The sequence below is a fragment of the Symphalangus syndactylus genome, chromosome 8 (genome assembly GCF_028878055.3).
Source record: "Symphalangus syndactylus isolate Jambi chromosome 8, NHGRI_mSymSyn1-v2.1_pri, whole genome shotgun sequence".
Lineage (NCBI taxonomy): Eukaryota > Metazoa > Chordata > Mammalia > Primates > Hylobatidae > Symphalangus > Symphalangus syndactylus.
The window spans coordinates 129,004,050-129,030,096 of NC_072430.2; the positions used below are offsets into that span (position 1 = coordinate 129,004,050).

The 26,047-nt window shown below is 43.9% G+C and overlaps 1 protein-coding gene across 2 annotated transcripts; it reads right to left on the bottom strand.

Moving 5' to 3' along the window:
- Nucleotides 1-1,624: 1,624 nt before the first annotated feature.
- On the bottom strand, nt 1,625-25,310 carry FAM124B (family with sequence similarity 124 member B). 2 transcript variants are annotated; one of them, XM_055290794.2, is made up of 2 exons: nt 24,248-25,310; nt 1,625-3,136 (listed from the first exon to the last, which is right to left on the bottom strand). In XM_055290794.2, exons 1-2 carry the CDS (start codon nt 24,977-24,979, stop codon nt 2,501-2,503), a joined length of 1,368 nt encoding a protein of 455 aa, XP_055146769.1. In that variant the 5' UTR covers nt 24,980-25,310; the 3' UTR covers nt 1,625-2,500. The 2 variants fall into 2 exon arrangements, with proteins under 2 accessions (XP_055146769.1, XP_055146770.1); XM_055290795.2 differs by lacking the exon at nt 1,625-3,136 and adding an exon at nt 23,125-23,715.
- Between the last annotated feature and the right edge of the window lie 737 nt (nt 25,311-26,047).

A 26,047-nucleotide genomic window follows, 5' to 3' on the forward strand; every position in this document is an offset into this window, starting at 1 on the left:
CCTGACATGTTCAAGGTCACATCAATAGTAAATTTAAAAAGTGAAACCAAAATCTAGGCCTCCCCCACCCAGTCCACTAGTATTTCCATCCCATCATGTCGTAAATTGAATTCCTGTGTTGAGTAGTGTGATGGTTAATACTGAGGGTCACCTTGATTGGATTGAAGGATGCAAAGTATTGTTCCTCGGTGTGTCTGTGAAGCTGTTGCCAAAGGAAATTAACATTTGAGTCAGTGGACTGGGAGAGGCTGACTCACCCCCAATCTGGGTGGGCACCATCTAATCAGCTGCCAGCGTGGTTAAAATAGAGCAGGCAGAAGAATGTGGAAGGACTAGACTGGCTGAGTCTTCTGGTCTTCATCATTCTCCCACGCTGGATGTTTCCTGCCCTTGAACATCAGACTCCAGGTTCTTCAGCTTTGGACTCTTGGACTTACACCAGTGATTCGCCAGGGGTTCTAGGGCCTTCGGCCATAGACCAAAGGCTGCTCTGTTGGCTTCCTTACTTTTGAGGTTTTGGGACTTGGACTGGCTTTCTTGCTCCTCAGCTTGCAGACAGCCTATTGTGGGACTTCACCTTGTGATTGTGTGAGTCAATTCTCCTTAATAAACTCCCTTTCATATATACGTCTATCTATCCTACTAGTTCTGTTCCTCTAGGGAACCCCGCATAATACAAGTAGGATAGAATAGATGACATTTTAAGGGTATATTATTTTACAAGTCAATTTTGTAAGGTGACTAATTCACATTTCTCAATATTCTTTCTAATTTTCAGGTACTTATATTCTTACCCATGTATTATATTAAGAAAATTTAGGTAACATCAAAAAAAAGTGGGAAGGAAATTTCAAAACTTCTTCCTGCTGTGCTTATTCAAAGTTCAGTAGTTCAACTTCCTTTTTTGTTTTAACTCTTATTATAGAAAGCCATACAAAGCTCTTCATCCCATTTTCTAAAATCAAATTGTAGTCTAGGGGAGAGAGAGAGAGAAAATGGGAATGAGAATATGTTGATGTTTTAAGGACAAAAAATATCAATTGAGGAGTCTTGTCTTTGTCCATTTACAACTCTCCTCCGTTTCTATCCCTTTTGCCGAGAAGAGCAACCAAAATCAGCCTAGACTCACTTTTGCAAGATTTGACTTTAGGGCTAAACTCATCTCTGTGTCCAGTTAGGTGTAGTAAGTCTCCAAGTCTCCAAAAGATCCAGCTAAATCAACATTTACACTCTTATGTAACATCTGTTCTGAGAGTGAAGTTCGCGGAATTGAATAACCTTATAAATGAACTGAAACACAGGCCTCGGGTTTTTAAAAAATGTGTGTACAGACATAACCAAAAAATTCAGCATATGGGCAACGAGAATTTGTCCATTGCAATTATAATTGCAATTCATAATATGCCCAGTCTCCACCTGCAGATTGCAAATGCTTATCATACCATTACGTGGCCAGTGTGGGCCTCAACTGTGGAAAAAGCTTTTGGAGGAATATATTTGGAATTCAGTATCTTTTTAAAAGTTGATAGAATGAATTTATCATAGCGGTGAAACCATAAACAATTTTTGGGTTTCATGGCCCCAGAATGTATATGTACCATATACACAATGTCTTATTCAAATATAGGTATTCAAAAAATGTTTATTGAATCAACATCTATAAATGAATGAATGAGTGCATTTTGTAAAGGAATCTGGGGGTCAAAATGTGGCCAGAAGAACCTAAGTCCTACTCCAGTGACCAGATCAACCAGTCCAATTTTCCCACTGTGCTCAACATTCCTCTTTGGTTTGTAACAAGAACCACTGTCCTCTTTGACATAGTGCAGAAACAAATGAGAAGCAGATGAGCAGGAAAGCCCTAGAGCCTAGCATCCATGTTTAACCTGATTTTCTGGCTTCTAGTATTTTGGCTCATTAAACAGGAAAACAAAATTAACTCCTTATAATTTTCAAAACACTTTGCATTTTCACTCATTCCAGATACAAACAACTTTAAAGGCAAAAATCGCAAGGAGGGTATGTGAACAAGGCCTAGTTACCAAAAGAGGTCACATGAAATTTAAAAAGCATTCAAGAATAAATAGCAGTCCATATTGTCCAGGGGGATGAGCTATGCAACCTAAGTAAAAATTAACAACAAATTAAAGACACTAATTAGTGTTGTATAACATACTGATTCATTTGCATACAATGCAATTATCCTGATAGGTGCTGGATTCAACACATACAGCTGGGTGAGTGCATCTCCAGGGAACAAAAACATTCAGTTTTTTTCCCTGTGTGTTGGCTGTGTTCTCTTATGACTGTGATGGCAAATAAACAATCATTCCCAGCACCTTTAGACTTCGAACATTTGAAATAAAATCAATACACATTGCACATGGGGAGCATTCAGCCCCTCTCAGATGAACAACTAACAGGCTGATTCTGGGTCAGTACTCCATTTCTAGAACATTTTATCTGATCTTGTGTTTTAGAAAACCACATTTACTTTATGCTATATAAAGAATTCTTCTTCATCTTCTTCTTTTTCTTCACCCTGAACTTGCAGACGAAAGAGACATTTTGAAATTGTCTTCCTGGTACCAAGGTCCCTCTGGCCAGCAAGTGGCAAAGGAGAGACTCTTTCCTTAAGGACACTGTTGTTTTTGGAGGTAGCCACCCCCAAGGAAGAGGCTGGCAAGCAGAATGGTGGCTGGCTGGTCTGCAAATCCCTTGGAAATCCGCCAAAATAAGTCTGCCTGGGTTCAGAATTTATGATGGTCAACCCTGTGTCAACATTCGTCTCGGCCTCAAGCTTCTGAAAGCTGTTTTCCCGGTTGAGGACCTTCATTCTGGCCTCGGATTCAAGGTGATGAGAAGACAGGTGCAGGTGGGCACCCATAGCTGGGCTGCTGACCTGGAATGACCGGCCACAGCTTTTCCACGAAGTGCCAGCACACCTGTCTGTTGTGGGGCTCCCATTGGGCTCAGAAAGCTCCAGAGAATGCCCCTGGGACCTCTTTCCCTGGTTCCTCTGGCTCCTGGGTTCTAAGGTCCTCTTTGCAGAGACAGAAGTCAGCCTGGAGCCCAGGGGAAGCATGCCAGCTCCCGAGGTGCCATTCTTAACACCAAGTTCTGGATTCAGCTGGACCTATGGGAAAAGGAAAGGAGGAATATATGAAACATAATTTCCATTAACTAAGTGCCAAGAGCTGACTATGCCTCATTCACCCTCTGCCATGCCATGCCCATAGCAGACTTTCAGTAAATTTGGTTGAATTGAATAGAAGTGATAAGTACAATATAGTTATGAGATATCTAATCAGACCCAGCTCCAAATACCTCTCTCTGGGACTCCCTAAATTAAATTTTTGACAAGGGTAAGACTTTGGGAATCAAATGGCCAATTGACAACAACACACTTGTGGTAGAGCAAGTTGTTCAAACAATGCAGACATTCACAGATGTCATTCGGTGACCTCACTGGAGGTTGTAAATGATGTATTTATTAGCAACCATGCAAAAAAAGAAATTTAAAAAGCCACCAAACCATGTGGTTAAAGTTAAGATAAGGATTGAAGTAAGAATTCAATCTTCCAAAGCTGGTGATCCTTCTTTTAGATCATGCTAATAAAAATATGTATCTTGGGCCATTCTAAGACATGTGACCACTCCAGGCAGGCTAATAACTTGGCAGCAATATTCTTTAAATTCTTAGGGCACCATTTATTTAGATTAGAGGCCTGGTATTGTGTGAGAAAACAAAAAGGGGGCGTGGCTTATATGGAAGTTTAGGTGTTTTAATCCTTAGCAATTCCACTCTGGTTACAAACTTACAGACCCCACTCAGCAAAACCCTCACCCTGCAGTTGACTGCACTCTCCCTCCACAGAATGGAGTTCACTGACCCCCCTTTAAGATTTCGACCCTTGGGAGCCTTGCATCCTATTCCATGCACAACACTCTTCCCAAGAAGGTTTCTGGAAAAAGGCAATTTTTTCCATTTCGATAACAGCCCTTGGAAATTGGTATCCAGGATCCATCCCTACCTGGCCCAGCCCTAAATCAAATATCAAGAAGAATGGTACGGAAGAACTTGAAATAAATACTACTAACTGAAAGAAGCCTATCTGGGCTGATGCCTGTAATCCTAGCCCTTTGGGAAGCTGAGGTGGGAAGATTACTTGAGGCCAGGAATTCAAGACCAGTTTGGGCAACTAGCAAGACCCCATCTTTACAAAAAATAAAAGCATTAGCCAGACGTGTGGTGCATACTTATAGTCCCAGCTATTCAGAAGGCAGAAGAGGGAGGATTCCCTCGAGCCTAGGAGTTCGAGGTTAAATTGAGTTATGACTGCACCACTGCACTCCAGCCTGGGTGACAGCGAGAGACTATATGATGCCAACTATATGACACTTTGGAAAAGGCAAAACTATGAAGACAGTAAAAAGATCAGTGGTTGCCAGGGGTTGGGGGGAGGGAGGGATGAATAAGTGGAGCACGGAGGACTTTAGGGCAGTGAAACTACTCTGCATGATACTGTAATGGTGGATGCACATCCTTATACATTTGTCCACACCCACAGAATGTACGACATCGAGAATGAACCCTAATGTACCCTGTGGGCTTTGGATGACAGTGATGTGTCATTGCAGGTTCATCAGTTGTAACACGTGTTCCACTCTGATAAGGGATGCTGACAGGAATGGAGGCTCTTTTCGGGGGGAAGGTGGTATATGGGAACTCTCTGTTCTTTCTTCTTAATTCTGCTGTGAACCTACCACTGCTGTAAAAAATAAAGTCTATTTCAAGGGAGAAAAAATAATGATACATATTTATCTTACAAGGCAAGAAGGCAGAAATGGGGGCAGTGAGAAAACAGGTCTAGAAATGAGTAAATTCTCTCATACACACACACACACACACACACACACACACACAGAGCATATTTGTTTGTATAGATGACGCACAATACATCTCAATTTTCTGATAGAAATGGTGAGGTGCCTATTACCAAGCTGCAAAAACAAACACACAAAAAAACAAGGACTTCCATTGATTGTTTTAGAATAGAAGTTGGCAAATATTTTCAGTGAGGAGCCAGACAGTAAATATCTGAGGGTTTGCCGGCCATATGGTCTTTATCCCAACTACCCAACTCTGCCGCAGAGCAGCCATAGACAATGTATAAATGAATGGTTGTGTTCAGTAAAACTCTATGTATGAACACTGAAATTTGAACCTCATTTTTTTTATGTGTCATGAATTTTTTTCCAACCATATAAAAATAGAAAACTATTTTTAGTTCCCGGGCCACAGTTGACCAAGTCCTATTCTAGATCAATGATTCTCTCTCTCTTTTTTTTTTTGAGACGGAGTTTCGCCCTTGTTGCCCAGTCTGCAGTGCAGTGCCGCAATCTCAGCTCACTGCAAACTCCGCCTCCCAGGTTCAAGTGATTCTCCTGCCTCGGCCTCCCTAGTAGCTAGGATTACAGACATGCACCACCACGCCCAGCTAATTCTGTATTTTCAGTAGAGACTAGGTTTCTCCATAATGGTCAGGCTGGTCTCAAACTCCCGACCTCAGGTGATCCCCCCGCCTTGGCCTCCCAAAATGCTGGGATTATAGGAGTGAGCCATCTCTCTATCTTAAGAAGTTTTTTTCCAAACAATTTCTTACCTGGAAGCCCAAAATATGAAGCAATCTAATTAGAGCAGCCCTGGTTGAAGTACACAGGGTAGCCTCTGTCTACTGGACCCCCTCTCTAGTTCCCCAGGGCTTTACAGAACCAGCTTGAAAACCGCTATTCTAGAATATCTAAATTCTACCCCTGGGCCAAGCCAGTTCACTAGAGACCCACACACACACCTGAAACCCCCATCCCACATGTGCTTGCACTGAACCACAGCTGAGTGCGGTGCCCCAGAGTGTGAAGAGAGCTTCCACCAGCAACAGAAACTCTCTCTAGGGGTGACACTGTTGAAGGGATGCTCACTGCACCGCAGGACCTGTCCTTATGCAAACCCATAGGAGAAATTTCTGTTCCCAAACTTTGCTGCACAAGGGAACGTCCTGGGATCATTAAAAAACAATGATGCCTGCTCCCAGCCCATGACTTCCGGATTTCATCAGGTCAGAGTACACCTGGCTATCAGAATTGATAAATCTCCCCAGGTAATTCTAATGTGCAACAAAGTTGGGGAACTACTGCCATGGACCCAGAAAAGCTAGGCTTCAAGTAGTCAGTTAACTTGTGATCGCTGTGAGTCTGTTTCTTATCACATGCAGCCGACCTCCTCCTCCACATTTCTGATAAATTCTTTGCCTAATTTCATTTTCCTCTCTCTCTCTACATTTCCCTTTGCTCTAATTCCACACCCCCGCCCTCCCTCCCTTTCTTCCTTCTCTCCTTCCTTCCTCCTGCCCTTGGTTTCCTTTCTTTCCTTTTCATCTGTTTGTTTTTTTAAAAAAGTCTTATTATAAAAGTAGTAATTTATCACCATAAAAATAATTTGATTGTACAAATGTGTAAAATAAAAAGTAAAGCCTTCTCCCCACCCCAACCTCAAATCACCCCCAAATTCTCACTTTCCAATGAAAACTATTTGCTTATCCTTTCAAAATCAGGAGGAAAAAATACTATCTCCGAAATGTCAGCTGGGGTTTCCCTTCCCCTGGAGAACAAACTCCCTCAGTCCTTCAAAGGGCCAACTGCCATCACTGCCTCTTGGAGAATCATTTGACACTGTACCCTTGTATCATAATGTACCTTTTTATTTGACCCAATGACATCTTCTTCTTCCAGAAATGGAAACTGGCATGGATATTTCCATACTCAGAAATGCTTCAGGGGTGATATTAGATTATCCAATCTGGAGAAAGAAATCAATAACTTTGACTCTGGGGCTTGTATTTCATTCTCTAGCAACTGTGAACAGAGAGAGAAGCCTGAGTAATCTCCCCCTTGCCACCTAAATCAATGTCAGATCATAATGAAATTGGTCCTGAAGCCCCAACCAGTGCCGAGACATCTCAGGGCAGCCAGGAAGCGCCCTCTTGGGCCAGCCCAGCTCACCCCTCCACTCCCCTCTGTCACCCAGTCCCACAGCCCCTCCACTGGGCCTTCTCCACCTGCAAATGTCCCATCTTTGAAAGATTCTATTTAAGCCGGGCATTCTGAGGCCACAGGCTCTGGCACTCGATTCCCCATCACATCTGCTCTTCAACATCAACACTCCCAATCCCCAGCTTCTCCCTCTCAGCCCCTCCCATCCACACTGCCTTTCAGAGCCAATTTGAGTCCAAAGACTATCACTTCAACCACTTCTTCACCAATACCTCCAACTCCCCTTGCTATTCCCATTCTGTCACAGACTTCCACAAAATCTCCTCACCTTTCATCCATCTACCTGCCCACATTTTCTGAACATGTGCTCAGGATGCCACAGAAATGCATGGGTCTGTGAAATGGGTGCCCCATGATGGCGTGGTTTCCAGCCTCTCCCAGGCTACCTGCCAGTCCGCCTGCTTCCTTAGTCACCTCTCTCCATTCACCCAGCAGCTGTTCAAACCTTCAAAACTGTCCTGAAACCTTCAGCAGCACCATCGCCCCCACTCTCTCTCATCAGGTGGTCTGGCCATCTAGATTACCAAGGAAGCGGACGCTGTCACCAGTTAGCAACACTCTCACTGCCACCGTGAAACTTACCTGCAGCTTCACCATTGTCTCTGGGTGAAAGTGACCGGTCCCTGGGCCAAGATTCCCATCACCTCCCGCCTTCTTGGTGACCCTGACCTATCAATTATTCATTTTTCCCACTTTCTTATCTTGGATGTTTAATCTCTCTCCCTCTCCTTCTCTTTCTCTCTCTCTGCCTATTCCTTTCCAACAGCAATTAAACTTGTTCAAATCTCCTGTCTTGAAAAACACATTATGTCCACCTTCTCTTTCCCTGCAAGTTTCTCTCTCCTCCCCCTTCACTGTCAAACCTCTATATAAAATTTGTGCACAGTCACGTTTTTCTACAAATCTCCCCTTATTTTCTCTACCCATGCCACTGACAAGATAAAATCTAAGCCCTTGGATGTGGCCTGCCTCACCCTTTACTGTCTGCCTCTTCTTACACCATGCTGGTAATTCCCTCCTACCACTCCACTGAAATTGTTCTTGCCAAGGTCATCTACAATCAGCCCGCTTGTCATTCATTTTTCTTGAGCTCTTGGTAGAATTTGACCTTGCAGTCTGTACTCTATCCTGAAGTCTTTTTCTTCAGCTTCTTGGCCAACAAATTCCACTGGATTTTCTCCTGCCTTTCCCTCCACCCGTTCTCCATTTCCATTGAGGGAGCCTCTTCCCTTGTTGGTTCATTTAATGTTGGCATTCTTCAGAGCTGGCCTGGGTCCTCTTTTCTTCTCACTGTACCTGCCCCAGGGCAATCTCATGGGCATCTAGGCCTTCAGTTATCATCTAAATGATGAAGGCTCCCAAAAGTGTAACTACACCTCAGATCTGTCCCTTAAGCTTCATCGCCTCTTAAGCTTCATACTTATCTATCCGACTGCCTTCCAGCCACCAATCCCTCAAACACAACATGCCCCAAATAATCTGCACCATGAACTCATCTCCCATCTCACACCAAGTCTGTTCTGCTTTCTCTTTTCCCTATCTTAGAAGATGGCATCATTAGCTCCCACATGACCCAAGGAAAAGCATCAGTCACCCTTCTCCATACCCTGGGTACAACCAGCCACCCATCCCCATGGACACTTCCTCTTATAGATCGCTGACATTCCACTCTCTCTGCTCCCACTGTCACTCACCCTGGAGCAGGCCGTCATCACCTCTTGTCTGAATTACAGAAATAGCCATCCAATGGAAGTCCCCACAGATGCTGTCACCTCCCACAAATCCATTCTCCACTCCCTTACCAGAGGATTGGATCACACCCTCGTCCTGCTTCAATGATGCCCTACTCTTCTTAAGATAAAATCTAAGCCCTTGGATGTGGCCTGCTTCACCCTTTACTGTCTGCCTCTTCTTACACCATGCTGGTAATTCACCACTTTCTCCCTTTCAGCCTCCACATGCTGAAATTGAACATGATTTGCCCTTTCCTATGCCAGGGTTCATATATATTATTTCCTCTATGTGGGATGTGCCTCCTCTAGCCCTTTTCCCTAAAACTTCCTCTCATTTTTAGCTCCAAGCTTACACAGCATCAAGAACGAAGCCTTCTCAATATCACTAATCTGATTTAGGTGTCACTAAATATCAACTCTGCCATTTATTAGCAGTAGGATTTTAGACCACTTACTTAATATTTCTGTCCCTCAGTTTCCTTATATGGAAAAGAAGATAAATAAGTGCCAACATCATAGAGTTGCTGTGAAGATTAAATGATAGTTGTGCCATGCATGCATTTCTTACTATCATCATCAGTAGTATTATTACTAGCTCTCACAGCACAGTCTGAACTTCTCGTATCTGAGTACTCACCACACCATTTTGTACTTGGCTATTTACTCCTCTGTCTCTTCCCATAGAGTTTGCAATCTGGAATAGCAGGGTTATATACACCTTCTTTGCTATCGTATGTCCAGTGCCTAGCACAGTGCCTAACATTCAATAAGTAATCACTAAATATCTGTTATATAAATAAATAAATAAAGCTTAATGCTTAACAAAGTATGAATTTTTGCACATAGAAATGAATGAGAATGTACCATCTATAAACTAGGCCCCAAATTATTTTACATTAGGTGGACATAAAGTCTTAAGAAAATTCATAATGATTTTTATTACTATGGCTAGACATTTGTGCAATCTTCTTAAGAGAGGGGAATGTCCACTTTTTTTAAAGAGAAGTCTAAGATCCTTAAATCATAGGGCAAAAGTGAGTGTAACGTTATTAACATAGAAATGCAGATGTTTGGCATTGGAATGAAGAATTTCCAGCAGAAACATAATGCTGAGTGATTGAGATGAATCCCTTCAGGGAGAATTAAGCTCTTGCCAAAAAACAAATTGAAATGCATTTGTAGGAATTCTGACCATTTAGAGATCATCTTTCTAAGAAATATTTGTAAAATGTTACAGATTGAGAGCTAGGTTCTTCAAGTTCAAGGAACATCAGCATTATGTGATTAACAGGAAGATGGTCACTCATTTGTAACTCTAAACTCTTGAAAAACAAGTGAAAATACATCATTGAAAAATGATTAAGCTGTTAAGGGGCAGACTCGTATCATGAAGGGAAAATAATGTTTCTCTGTAAGTGATTCCAAGAAGATAGCAAGAGAGGATTTCTTCAACACTGGGGGAAAATAATGACTGCATGGAAACAATTTAGGTAGATAATAAGAAACCTCTAAACAGTGCCAGGCTCACTTAAGGGCTGAAACCAGACTTTTGCAATTAACTGATCCTTTGAAAGGTACTTATCTTCATCAATTGGCCAAAACCACCAATGGCAACATGCTCTCCTATAATAGCAGGACCCTCCTGAGCAATGCCTCTTTCACAGCAACATAAAGTATTGAGCGAGGGTGTAGAAGTGGGAGTGTGTGTGTGTGTTGGGGGTGGGGTATGTTGGAGTGGAGCTGGAGAATGGGAGGGGAATGAGGGAAACTAAGAGGGAGTTAACAGAGCCTGAGAGTGAACAGCTGAGAGACTCAGAAATGAGAACATGGAGCCCTCAAGAAATGAAGGCTCCATGAAGAAAATAAATTACTTACTTGCAGAGACATTATGTTCTTTTATTTGAAATGGCTAATAAAGAAAATGGAAATGAACACAGCTAAATATCTGTTGACAAAACAAAATGAAACACACGCTTGCTTATGCCAAACCAGTTTCTGTATATACCTTCTTTAAAGAGATAAACTTATTTCCTGAAAACAAATAGTCAATCAACAAGTATTTCAGAACCAGCTATCTGCCAAGTACTCTACTGGAAATAAACATGTGTAATAAAATACTGAAAAGAGGAGGAGAGTCATAAAGTCCCACATTGTAAAATACAAGAATGGGAAAATATATAATCAGTTACATGTTACAAAGATTTATGTATGAAATGTTCTAGTTAGAAATGGGAATTAACGTGCCCTTGCGCTTCATGAGAGGTTTCAAAGAGGAAGTGGAATTTGATCAGAGCCTTAAAATTGGATAATTGAAGATTAAATGAATGGCATCCTTGGATAAGGAGTAGCTCAGGCAATGCATGGATACAGATGTACATACCATGGAATAGTATTCAGCCATAAAAGTAAATGAAATTGTAATAAATGCTACAGCACTGATTAACCTTGCAAACATCATGGTAAGTGAAGTCAAACACAAAGAGACAAATATTGTATGATTTCATTTATGTGAGGTACCAAGAATAGGCAAATTCATAGAGACAGAAAGTAGAATCGAGGTTACCAAGGGCAGGGGAGAACGGTGAGTTTGATTTAACGGGAACAGTTTCTGTTTGGGATGACGAGAAAGTTCTGGAAATGGATAGTGGTGATGGTCGCCCAACACTGTGAATGTGCTTAATGCCACTGAATCATACCCTCGAAAAATAGTTAAGATGGTAAATGTATTGTTATGTGTATTTTACCACAATTTTTTTTAAAAGAAAGAAGGCTTCCTAATTTTTTTTTTAAAGGTGAAAATCGTTTTTGTCTTGCGTATTTTACCACAATACATTAAATATGGAAAGCAAAGGTGTGGGAGTGAGCCCAGAGCTCTGGAGGGAAGAGGAGGGTAAGAAGGCTGGGATGGTGAAGAAGTGAAGCAGCAAAGGGAGATTCTTTTTTTTATTATTATTTTTTGAGATGGAGTCTTGCTCTGTTGCCCAGGATGGAGTGCCGTGGCATGATCTCAGCTTACTGCAGCCTCCACCTCCCAGGCTCAACCAATTCTCTGCCTCAGCCTCCCGTGTAGCTGGGATTACAGGCAGGCGCCACCACATCCAGCTAATTTTTATATTTTTAGTAGAGACGGGGTTTCACCATGTTGGCCAGGCTGGTCTCAAACTGCTGGCCTCAAGTGATCCGCCTGCCTCCGCCTCCCAAAGTGCTGGGATTACAGGCGTGAGCCACCACAACTGGCCTGCAAAGAGAAATTCTAGTAGGGGTCTGATGTGAAGGCCTTTAAAGCCAGGCAGGGGTATTTTAATTTGATTTTCTCACCTTTTGTTATTGAACTGAGAAGGAACATAAATTTGGCAGTCATTTAAAAATGTATTTTGATAGCGCTGTGCAAGATGAAACAGAATGCCTGGAGCCAGGGCAAAGGCATTATAATGCCGTAATAATAATGTGCATTTGAAGCAATGTGGGCTTAAAGCAGGAAGGCAGGAAGCAGAAATGATTCCCAAGGAAAATTAGAACAGCTGGGGACTGATTGAATGTGAGGGTTCTGAGAAAAAAGGAGGCTTTAAAAACAACTGATGTTTCAAAACCTGGGCAACTGGGAGAAGAATGAACGGAGCTGGAGAAGTCGGGGGCAGGGAGAGGAGGGCTGCAGATGATGACTTGGTTTTGCCTGGATTGAGTCTGGGATGGGGATGAGACATTATGTTTAAATGGTCTTATAGGGAGTAGGAAAGAGGCTAAAACCTCAAGAGACAGAGGAAATTCAAGTACAGGATTAAGTTGAACAAAGTGATAACCAACCCCACAAGGTGATTTTTATTTCGTAACCTCAGTGGGGAAATCTTTGGTGCATGGCAGTGGTCCTCATTTGGGGTGATTTTTGTCTCCCAAGAGCCATTTGGCAAAGTCTAGAAATATTTTTGGTTGTCACAACTCGGGGGTGAGTGGGCCAGTGTTACTGACATCCAACTGAGAGAGATCAGGGCTGCCAGTAAACATTCTGCAATGCACAGGACACCCCTCACAACAAATAATTATCTCATCCAGAATATGTCAACGGTGCCAAGGTTGAGAAAACATGATTTAGAGAGAGGAAAAAACAGTTGAGTCTTTGAAAACACATACACACACACACACACACACAGACAGACAGACAAAAAAGGAATAGTCAGAGAGAATGAACCCCTTAATTAAAAGAACTGGGTTATGGCAGCCCACAGAGGAGAGGATTTCAAGGAGGCAGGAGTGGCCCACATGTACCAATGCTGCTGATGTCTTGTCCTCAAGCACAGCTGGCCCTCCAGAGAGCAGATTCATCAACTGCTAGAGGAAGACTCAGGGTGCAGAATGGCAGGTGGAGAAGCACCATCAGTTTGTAGAGGAAGGCGGCAAAAACAGACAGCTCAGCTGAGAAGCCAGACATAGAAAGAAGGCAAGACACCAGAGCCACCGAGCCAAGGAAAATCTGCTTGTTTGAGTTTGAAGGAGATGACGAGGGCCTCTGGTAACAGAGAAGAGAGACTGAAAATGCCGTGAGCTCATCGAGTGAGCAAACAAATGGGAGAGAAAGGCCCACAGAGAGGAGAAACCTCACAGGAAGGAATCCCACCAGCCCACCAGCGGGCGTGAACATACACCGCTCGGACGTTAACCAATTAAATCAGTTGGAGGAAAGATTCCCCCAATACGTGTCAACAAACTTAATTTTTTTTTTTTTTTTTTTTTTAAAGACAGAGTCTCGCTCAGTCACCCAGGCTGGAGTGCAGTGATGTGATCTCGGCTCACTGCAAGCTCCACCTCCCGGGTTCACACCATTCTCCTGCCTCAGCCTCCCGAGTAGCTGGGACTACAGGCGCCCGCCACCACGCCCGGCTAATTTTTTTGTATTTTTTTGGTAGAGACGGGGTTTCACCGTGTTAGCCAGGATGGTTGCGATATCCTGACCTCGTGATCCACCCACCTCGGCCTCCCAAAGTGCTGGGATTACAGGCGTGAGCCACCGCGTCTGGCCAACAACTTATTTTTAATTAGAAGCTGGAAAAGAGCCTCTCACGAAAAAGAAACACTTGGCCGGACGCGGTGGCTCACGCCTGTCATCCCAGCACTTTGGGAGGCCGAGGTGGGTGGATCACGAGGTCAGGAGTTCCAGATCAGCCTGGCCAAGATGGTGAAATTCCACCTCTACTAAAAATACAAAAATTAGCTGGGCATGGTGCCGTGCACCTGTAGTCCCAGCTACTGGGGAGGCTGGGGCAGGAGAATAGCTTGAACCCGGGAGGCGGAGGTTGCAATGAGCGGAGATCACAACACTGCACTCCAGCCCAGGTGACAAGAGCAAGACTTTGTCTCAAAAAAAAAAAAAAAAGAAACATTTGTTGGTAATCTTGCAATTTTAAAAAACTCTGTTTGCAACCTTATCCGGTAGGTTATTCTTATTAAAATCTTGCTAAGATATGAAACGGAAAGTGTCATCAGATAAACTGTCATTAAACTTGGTAAGAGGAAAAAGTATCAAGTTTCGCTATAGTGTTAGAAATAAAAGAAGTAGATTATCTAAAACAGGCTGAATTATCTTGTTTTAAACGATCAATTCTGTGTACTATATTCTTTAAAATTGTAATGGAAATCAAAACACTATATATTAACAAATATTCTTTTTAAAAGAAAACAAAAATTGTGTGTTAAAAGCTTGAACTTTGGAGACAGAGAGACCTGAGTTTGAAAGCTGACTTTATCCTTGCTTCCTGGGTGACTGTAGGCAAGTTGTTTAAACTTTCTAAACCTCGATTTCCTATCTTTAAAGTGCAGATATTTATAATGAAACAACACAACACAGTGGCTGGCATATAAATGTTCATTAAATGTTATATATAATATCATATTATTAGATTATCTGTTGTCCTTAGGTAGATTATGAAAAGCTATACACAGGCATTTAAAATATTGATAATTGTGTCAAATATTTTTGGAACTTTTTTTAGCAATCTGACTTTCAGAGTCAGTATAGTCTCAGTATAGGGAGGTAACATATGTTGTAATCTTAAAATATAATATTAAAATCTCTTCAACTATGTACCATACTCAATACAATTAATGCTAAATATCTTTTGATTGTTTGTAAAAATTGAACTGAATTCTACCCTTAAGAGATGAGGATTTGGGCCTGGCACAGTGGCTCACATGCCTGTTTTCACAGTACTTTGAGGCCAAGGCAGGAAGATTGCTTGAGGCCAGGAGTTCAAGTTCAGCCCGGGCAACATAGCAAGACTCCCATCTCTACAAAACATTAAAAAATTATCCAGGCATGGTAATGCACACCTAGAGTTTCAGCTACTCAGGAGGCTGAAATGAGAAGATCACTAGAACCCAAGAGTTTAAAGCTGCAGTGAGCTATGATCATGCCGCTAATGCTCCAACCTGGGTGACAGGATCAGACCCTCTCTCTAAAAAAGCAAAGAAAAAAGATGAGACAGGCCAGGCATGGTGGCTCATGCCTGTAATCCCAGCACTTTAGGATGCTGAGGCTGGCAGATCACTGAAGCTCAGGAGTTTGAGACCAGCCTGGGCAACATGGCAAAACCCGGTCTCTACAAAAAATACAAAAATTAGCCGGGCATGATGGTGCACATCTGTAGTCCCAGCTACTCCGGAGACTGAGGCAGGAGGATAGCTTGAGCCTGGGAGAGGGAGGTTGCAATGAGCCAAGATCACACTACTGCACTTCAGTCTGGGCAACAGACCAAGACTCTGTCTCAAAACAAACAAACAAACAACCAAAAAAACAGGTGAGATAAGAGATGAAGTTTTGTCACCAACGAGGCTATACACAGTATAGTTACAGAAGCTTCAAGATGCAGGAGACCTTAGAAAATGACCTAGGCCAGGGTAGTCCAATACAGTAGTCACCAACCACATAAGGCCATTTAAATTGTTAAAATATAATAAAATTAATAATTCTGTTCATCAGTCTCTCCAGCCATATTTCTAATGCTCAGTCGCCACATGTGGCGAATGGCCACCATATTGAATAGCACAGATATAGAATATTTTCATCATCACAGAAAGTCCTGGAGGACAGTGCATTCGTCTAGAGAAATGGGTCTCAGTTGAGAAATGGGTCTCCATTGAGAGCATATGTGTGAAACCAAATCTTTCAAAATCACATGACTTTCTCCCACATGGCTGTCTTGGAGAGTTATGTGGATTCTAGCTCAGGTGCTGATTGCAGAGGATCCAGAGGTGAGGCCCCAGGACTGCAAGAAGGCTACACAGGCATGAGTTTCAGCTCATCCATATAATTAAGTCGGGAAAAGCCTTCAGAATGGATGGCTGGCAACCAACATGTGTTGTCGAGATGGCACACCCCAGATTGTACTGACGTTATACTCTTGTTTTGTTACTTATCTGTCCTGCCCAGGTCGCAAGAATAGGACACCACCCTATTCTAAAACCTCCCTAGCTTCCAGGGAGGTTTTATCTTGTAATTTATAAAGTTTTCCTACAGAACATCAAACAATGGGGGTAGGAGGCGAGATGTGTGTGACCCTTCCCATTTAGTCAACTTGGGAAGCAGTCACTCTTATCAAGGAAAGAAGACCTAGAAGGTGGACCTCAGAGAGGAAGGGAGAAAACCATCCTCCTTCACTGTGTGAGTTTGGCCTGGAGCACCTCCAGGAGAAGGGGGTACAGAAGACTTGGAGGAGACCTGGGAGGGACCTCAAGGCCATAGCTTGCCTGGGAGCTCTGAGAATAGCGACATCTAGAGGTGCTTGTAAGTTATTCTTCTGGCCTAGAATTCTTTGGGGGGTTTTTCCCCACCTCTTTATCCTCAACTCTTCAGAAAGATCTCGTTGAAATTGCAGCTTGGTCTCAGCAGTATTTGGGGATAGTTCTATAAGCCCGGAGTGGTGGCAGCAGCAGTTACTGGTGGAGGACACAGGGCCTGCAGCAGGTGCTGATCTCTCCAGGGGCAATGGCAACACACAAGCAACTGGGGGCCCAGTGAGGAGACCAGGACAGAACCTGAAGGACCTGCTCTAGCACACCTGAGAAGCCACATCTTAGGGACTGAAAGCCACCAAGCGACACTGACTTCCATGACACCACGATCTCCTCGTCCTCCTGGCTTTGTGGTTGCTTCTTCTCAGCATCTCTCACTGGTTCTTCTTCCCTCTCCTCCAAAAGTGCACACATTTTCTAGGCACTGTCTTTACCTCTTCTCTCTCTACACTCTCTTCCTTGGTAATGTTGATCCTTCCCAGGGCTTCAGCCACCAACCCCACCTATGCCCCTAGCCCATGCCCTCTCCTGAGTTCCAGCCCTCAGAGACCACCTGACCATGGAATCTCTTCATCTGAAAGACCTGCAAGCACTTCAAGCCCAATGTGTCCAGACTCATCATCACCTTCCTCTTCTTCACCCTCCATGTCCAATTACTGACAAATTCAGTCAAGTCTACCCATGCAATTTAACCTCCTATTTCCATTACGAGTTCCCTATTTCAAAACTGCACCGGCTTTGACTGGAAAACTGAAGTCCCCTCTGAAGTGGTCAGTCAAGCCCCCTTCCAACCTGTCCTATTTGATGCTAACAGGATTATGGTCCTAAATTATATATTATAGGTATGAGCATGTCTGCCCCTTCTCTAAACACCATAATAAGTGGATTTCTTCAAATCCCATTTTGTGTCCTCCTGCACCCATTTTCAGTGGACCAAAAATTCTCTAAGCTCCTTTGAACTCTCCAGTCTTACACTTCGCTATAGCCCATTCAGTCAGTCTCCCAAGTCACACTTCCTCCATGTTACTTGACATCCTCGGTCAATTTCACCTTCTCCTTCCCTACACACAAGGTGGGTGGCTGCAGCTCTACAGTGCATTTCCTGCAGGCTGCCTGGTACTGCAGGCACTTGCAGGAGGGTCCAGCTCCTCATTAGACCACGAGGGCAGTGTGATCCCGCACAGAGCACCCACCCGAAGGCTAACAAGGTCATGGCTGTCACATCTCCCACGGGGCCATGAAATATAGACCTTGCTGAGCGTTTCAAGTGGCTTTGAGGAAGGTTTATCATTTAATTTATAAAGTTTGCCTACTGTACATCAAACAGTATGAGAAGATCACCAATGCTAACTCAGTGACCTAGAATTCAGAGTCTGCCAGAGCCCGACACCAAAGTCATGGCCTCTACCCTTGGATTGCCCATGCCGGGGGCGGGCAGCAGGAGATGAATGCATCAGCAGGTAACTCAGGGGAGAAGAGTCATAATGCAAAAAATTGAAAAAAAATCTATAAAAAGTACAAAAAATACAACTTTGGACACGGGTCTCAGCTGTGGAAAGCTGAAAGCCAGCAGTAGTTGACTAGAGATACTGCATGTGGTTGATTTGACAAAATAGCTTATTCGACTGAGGGCACAGTTTAAGTTGCAGGAGGTTTAAAAAAAGAGGCGGACATCTTCACCCATGCTACCTTCCCCCAGAACACAAAGACACTGTCACTACCACCAGAGGCAAAAGCACAGGGAGAAAAGCAGAGGGACTGTTTGAACGAATAAAGGGAAGGTTGAACCCACTATCATTTTGCACCCACTAAGAATTGAGACAGCAGAATTAAAATTGCCAAAGGAAAAACAATGTCTGGCCCAGAGCAAGAACTCAACAAAGTTCTGAGGAATGAATAAACATGGACTTGCCTTCTCATGTACTCGTACATTCATTTACTGAGCATCTATTTGATACGCTCATATCACTGTCATCAAAACTATCCATTCTAGACTCTGAGAGGCATCAGATGGTCTGTAATGGCAAGAGGTCATGCGGAAAACGCATTGCTCACTGGGCTCGCTGGCAGAGACAGCTGACAGCCTCTCACATGCACAGATCACAATTGCACCGCAGTTACATGGTCTCCAGGAGCTTCTACTTTACCAAGCACCACCATGTACATTCTCTCATTTGACCCTCATAACACAAATAATCCATGTCAGTTCCATTCATAGGACTCATCAGTGACTGCTCATTACATCAAGGATAGAATACAAGCTACTTAGCCAGGGTTCATTCATAGAAGGATGTTTTTGCCTACCATGTGCCAGACACTGACCTTAGGTTCTGTGTTCACGGGAGTGAGCCCAAAAGGTCTCCCCACTCTCAGCACTTACATTCCATGGCTGACCATGTTCCCGCTGATCCAGCCTCAGGACACCTGCCCATCCTCTTCCCCTGACTCCCCCTCCCTTCACTCCAGCCACATGAAACCTCAGGAAGTTTGCCGAGCATGGCCTGCTAAGCAGCACCACACCAACATCGTCACCCACGGTCACCTGTTTGAGACACTCTTGCTCCCTTCTCCAACTGGCTAATTCCTCCTGGGCCATCCAGCTCAGGCAGATCTGCGCATTGCTCCTCAGGAAAGCTTTCTCACCGCCCCCCCTCAGCCTAGCTCCCCTCACATGCAGGTCTTCTGCACACATGCCTCCATCCTGGCCATGTGGAGGGATGGTCTGCAGAGAGGTTAGTTTGTGGTTATGGTTCTTCGTTTAATAGGTATCATTTTCTTACTTTTGCTGAACATCAACCATTTGGGGCCACTTTATATTTGTCTCCTCCGCCCTGATCTTCTCTGGAGACCCACAACCTTCCCTAAGAGTCCCACAGAACACCACACAGCATCTAGGGGTAGAAGGCAGAGCCTTTGCCTCGGGGCTAAACTGATCCATATAATCTCACTTTCCTGCATGTAATAATTGATTTAGAGAAGAGAATCTGATCCCAGTTGGTCTAACTGAAATCCAGACATTTTGTTGGGCCATGGTGGTGCAAGGCACTTGGAATCCACATGAAGGATGCAGCCCTCAGAGCTGCTGGCAGCCAGCTGGCGACCCTGGCAGATGCCCGGCTGAGGATAGGGCCAAGACAGCAGTAACAGAGCTGGGATCTGGATCCTGAGCACACAGTGTAAGGCCTGGACTACTCACTTACAGAAGCCAGACTCACTACCCAGCCGCTCTCCCCAGGACCCAAGGAAGTTTAGGCTGGATTTTCTTTTCTTTTCTTTTCTTCTCTGCTCTTCTCTTCTCTTCTCTCCTCTCCTCTTTTCTTCTTTTCGAAACAGAGTGATATGGTTTGGCTGTGTCCTCACCCCAGTTTCATCTTGAATTGTAACTGCCACAATTCCCATGTGTCGTGGGAGGAACCCAGTGGCAGGTGATTGAATTATGGGAGCGGATCTTTCCTGTGCTGTTCTCGTGATAGTGAATGAGTCTCATGAGATCTGATGGTTTTAAAGATGAGAGTTCTCTGCACAAGCCCTCTCTTTGCTGCCTACCACTATCCATGTAAGATGTGACTTGCTCTTCCTTGCCTTCCACCACGATTTTGAGGCCTCCCCAGCCACGTGGAACTATGAGTTCATTAAACCTCTTTCTTTTGTAAATTCCCCAGCCTCGGGTATGTCTTTATCAGCAGCGTGAAAACAAACTAATACAGTAAATTGGTATCAGTAGAGTGGGGCATTGCTGAACAGATACCTGAAAATGTGGAGGTGACTTTGGAACTGGGTAACAGGCAGAAGTTGGAACAGTTTGGAGGGCTCAGAAGAAGCTAGGAAGATGTGGGAAAGTTTGGAACTTCCTGGAGATTTGTTGAATGACTTTGACAAAAATGCTGATAGTGATATGAACAATAAGGTCTAGGCTGAGGTGGTCTTAGATGGGGATGAGGAGCTTATTGGGAACTGGAACAAAGGTGACTCTTGCTATGTTTTAGCAAAGAGACTGGCAGCATTTTGCCCCTGCCCTAGAGATTTGTGGAACTTTGAACTTGAGGGAGATGATTTAGGGTATCTGGCAGAAGAAATTTCTAAGCAGCAAAGCATTCAAGAGGTGACTTGGGTGCTATTTAAGGCATGAGTGAATAGTGAATGAATTCACTCATAGTAAATGAGTCTCCCAATATCTGATGGTTTTAAAAACAAGAGTTTTCTGCACAAGCTCTCTCTTTGTTTGCCACCATCCATGTAAGATGCGACTGCTCCTCCTTGCCTTCTGCATAATTGTGAGGCCTCCCAAGCCATGTGGAACTGTGAGTCTAATTAAACCTCTTTCTTTTGTAAATTTCCCAGTCTCTGGCATGTCTTTATCAGCAGTGTGAAACAAACTAGTACACAGAGTCTTGCTCTGTCATCTAGGCTGGAGTTCACTGGCAGAATCTCGGCTCACTGCAACCTCCACCTCCCTGGTTCAAGCGATTCTCCTGCTTCAGCCTCCCAAGTAGCTGGGACTACAGGTGCACACCATCATGCCCAGCTAGTTTTTGTATTTTCAGTAGACAGGGGGATTTGCCATGTTGGCCAGGCTGGTCTCAAGCGCCTGGCCTCAAGTGATCCACCTGCCTCAGCCTCCCAAAGTGCTGGGATTACAGGCCTGAGCCACCACGCCCAATAATTTTCTATCCTGAAAAATTCACTCCATTCGAAGAATGAAAAGCTATCTGGGAGCTACAATGTGTTGTCTTTGGATTATGGCTGAGCCTTTACCCACTTTCCTCAGGCACTTTTATTATATGACACCAGAAGCAGAATTTTCCAGAAGGCGATCTCTCACTCTGTTTGCAAAAGCTTAGACTCATTGACTTAACAAGAGGAGATCAAAGCGTGTTTTGGAGTGAGGAAGCAGAAGTCCCTGAGGTTTGGAGGTCAGGACAAAGGTGATGTCCAAGGGAGCTATCAAGAGTGAGAGGCAGCTGGCCGGGCATGGTGGCTCAAGCCTGTAATCCCAGCACTTTGGGAGGCTGAGGCAGTCAGATCACGAGGTCAGGAGATCGAGACCATCCTGGCTAACACGGTGAAACCCCGTCTCTACTAAAAAATACAAAAAATTAGCCGGGCGTGTTGGCGGGCGCCTATAGTCCCAGCTACTCGGGAGGCTGAGGCAGGAGAATGGCATGAACCCGGGAGGCGGAGCTTGCAGTGAGCCGAGATCACGCCACTGCACTCCAGCCTGGGGGACAGAGCAAGACTCCGTCTCAAAAAAAAAAAAAAAAAAAAAGAGTGAGAGGCAGCTGGGTGTGGTAGCTGATGCCTATAATCCCAGCACTTTGGGAGGCTGAAGCAGGTGGTCACTTGAGGCCAGATGTTTGAGACCAGCCTGGGCAACATAGTGAAACCCCATCTCTACTAAAAATACAAAAATTAGCTGGGCATGTTGGCAGGCACCTGTAGTCTCAGCCACTTGGGAAAGCTGAGGCACAAGAATTGCTTGAACCCGGGAGGCAGAGGTTGCAGTGAGCTGAGATCACACCATTGCACTCCAGCCTGAGCAACAGAGTGAGACTCTGTCTCAAAAACAAAAGAGTGAGGGGCTGATGCCCCATTCACACCTGAGAAGTGGCCAGGCTCCTGGGACAATCCAGAGAGGAAGAGGGCTCTCTTCATACAGTTGTATCATACAGTTTCTCTTTATCCAAAAAACCCTTCTACACTCCCCAAATGTGACTCAACTTTCCAAAGTAACTAAGTTGTTTAAACTGTGGTTCCATAGCAAAAATGTCAGTCAGCCTTAAAGACAGGAATGATTAATATCATGTCCCTTGCTGCACACACACATTACATTTTTGTTTGACCATGAGGTTGATTTTAAGTACTAGAGAGTCGCTAAAACTGAAAGAAATTTTAGATGCCTTGGAAATTATGGGGTTTTATAATAGGCAACTAACAGAAACAGTGCCTCTCTACCTTATGTGAACAAGAAGGTGAATAATTTAGAAATCGTTTAATATAGAATCAATATGATTCATATTTTATTAAAAAGTCAAAGTGATGACAACAAAATCAACCAAATGGAAAGACATCTCATCTTGTAGTCTCTTATTACTTTATCCAATAGGCCTTAAGGAGCTTCTGACCATTTCTTAAGGACAGAAGCCACAAGATATTTTGCTGTGAACATCACATTCATCCCCCTGCTTGCACATTTACACACATACACTGGACTGCAGCGGCTGACCACATGAACTTTGAGGGTAGATAGATACTTCCTATCTTGGGCAAATAACTGACCCCCTGGAAAGCTCAGTTTTCTTATCTCCAAAATGGGAAAAATAGTAACTTCATAGGTTGTTATAAGTATTAAATAAGATTATCAATTTAAGAGAATCTTTAGTATAGGGCATAATATGAACAATAATAGCTAAAATTGGGTTCTTGGCACTATCTTAATTATGTACTTTATAAGTGTCAGGTCATTTCCTGTAAATAAGTATGAGAGAGGAAGATGCTAATTCTCTGGTGCCTTTATTGTGCTAATGAAGAAACTGAGGCCCACAGTCATACAGCTACTAAGTGTCCAGGCTCACATACCATGAAAGGCAATACACGGCAGCTATCATGACTAAATACACACATGCTATGTTAGGTTTTCGAGGATGTTTACAAAGGAAGGCTTTAATTTCAAGATTTTTTTTAAGAAAGCATTCTATCTAACTTGGTATGTGGTAAAATTTGACAGTGATGCAAGATGCTTAAAAATTAAATCAATACGAGTTGATGGGTGCAGCAAACCAACATGGCACATGTAACAAACCTGCATTTTGTGCACATGTACCCCAGAACTTAAAGTATAATAATAAAAAATAAAAACTAAGTCAATAGCACTGCAAACTTAACATCCCTAAACAAGCTCAGCCAACATAGTGAGACCCCGTCTCTAGAAATAAAATAAAATAGCCAGACATGGCGGCATGTGCCTGTAGTCCCAGCTAATCAGGAGGCTAAGGTAGGAGGATCACTTGAACCCAGAAGTTGAAGACCTCAGGGAGCTATGATGGCACCACCGCACTCCAGTCTGGGCAACAGAGGAAGACTCCCATCTCTAAAAAGTAAAAAAATTAAAAATTATAAAAACCATCTCTAAACACAAGTATGACTTCAACTTCCTTAGGTCAGATGAGAAGAGCTTGTGACATTCCTGAGCCCAAAGAGTAAACAAAGGATAGGGGTATAGTTGATGGGCATTTAAACGGCAAGCCTGAGAAAGGAGGCTGATTCTTTATAAAGATTCTGATCTTTATAAGTAGAATCCTGTCTGATTCTACTATAAAGTACTTGTGTCAGCTGCAAATTCATGGAATCTGAACTTTCTTATCTGTCAGATGAGATTTTATGAGATCAGTGATTCTCGACCCTGTTACAGATTAGAGTCATCCAAGAAGCTGTAAAAAAGTTACCTAGGCCTGGATGCTCCCAGAGATTCAGATCAAACTGGGCCGGGGTGGGAATTTATGAAAGGCCCTAAGGGACGCTAATGTGCAACCAAGTCTGAGAACCACTAGCTTAGGCTCATTCCGATGTAAAATTACACAGCTCCATAAGCCTCTACAAGATCTGAGACAAAACAGAAATACCTGAAGCAGAATCTTGTTGCCATCATAGTCCTGAGTCTGCCACCTGGTGCTGCTGATGGGAATGCATGGATTGGGTAGCAGAGGCACTAATTGGCCGATCTCTTGAACCTTAAACTGCAGCACCGAAGACTCTTTGGGGTCTACTGACATTCCTGGGGGCAGCTGCTTCAGGGAGAGCTGCAGAGCAAAGCTCTTGGAGGCATACAGCACGAAGAAACAAAAATTGCTCTTTTGCAAGGTCGCTTCTCTCTGCAGGATCATCTCGTAGAGTCTGATGGCATCTTCATAGTTATCAAAACTGCAGTACAGCGTCACCCTCAGGATCTCGGAGCCACAGTGCACCTGCCTCACCCCCCAGATGGGCATCTGGCTGTCCAGGCTGTAGAACTCCTGATTGGCAAAAAGATAGGGACACAGCCTTCCCCGAGTGTCCTGGGTGGGGTAGCACTGCCATGGCGAATGCTGGAGAGAGTCCAGGACGCGAAATAGCCGATCCTCTCCCGGGCTTTCCTGCAGGAAGAGCAACACGGACATCCCTGGAAACCGGGACCGCTTGGAATGGGACTTCTCACAGTATTTCACAGGACTGGCCCGTTCAGACACCTGAAAGAGCCGGACCTCTGGGCAAATGCAATCCAGGAGCTGGTCCAGAGTCCTCTGCAGAAGCGAGCCGTGCCCAGAGTTGGCAAGAAGATGGACAGTCATGGCCAGAGGCCCCTGTGTCTCATCCATGGAGGAACTGCCTGAGGATGACAAAGACAGCGTGTGTAGAAGGCCCACTGTTCAAGTTTCTGAAATGAATGAAAGAGCGGCCCAGCCTTCAGCCCGCCCGAAAACCTTTAGCTGCAGCGGCTACTTCTGAGCAGAGCTCTTAACACGTGCTCCTGGCCACCCGTGGACTTGCCGCAAGAGAAGCTCACACCAGCTCGGGTTCAGCAGCCTCCGCTCTCCACACAGCAGCAGTGGGGTCACGTCATCCAGCTTGTGCATAATGTAACTGCTTGTGTTTAGCCTTTTCAGGCGTTCCCCAGGGTTTCTGTATGACCTAAAAACCTATAATCCTGAGAAACACCCAAATGGGCGGCTCTTACAGACACTTAGTAAAGGAAATGACCGGGCAAAAAGGAACATGAGTTGGCTCTGTTAGGCTGATAGCAATCTGTTTAGTTGAAAAGACATCCATCTTATCAACCTACAACGGGTTCTCATTTCCTACTTATGGTTTACAGTAGCCTGCTCCACCAATCTGAATACAATGACTTCTTGAAAACAATTCTCAAAACTTGACCCTTTGCCAGTTTTTTTTTTTTCCTTTATCTCTTTGTTTCATTTTGTTTCTGAACATTTTCTGCTAGGGCATGAAGAGAAGACTTTATCTAAATAATTTTGACTTCACTGAAAATTATTTGCTGTACTGAAAATTCTGAGTGTACTAAAAAGACACTGAGAAAATTAGTCTTCCCTTATTCACGCAAATTCTTTAGAAAGAGTGAGAGCTTTCTAATAATTGCTCATATAATTATAATATAAATAATTATAATTAACAATTGTAATTATAATTTTTAGTGTCTGTTGAGGATCTACTATGTACCAGTCATAAACTGTTCTAATTCTTAAAGTAATTTTTTTTGCTTTGTTTTGGAGATGAAGTCTTGCTCTGTCGCCCAGGCTGGAGTGCAGTGGCGTGATCTTGGCTCACTGCAACCTCCACCTCCCAGGTTCAAGAGATTCCCCTGCCTCAGCCTCGCCAGTACCTGGGACTACAGGTGCACCACCACGCCCAGCTAATTTTTTTGTGTT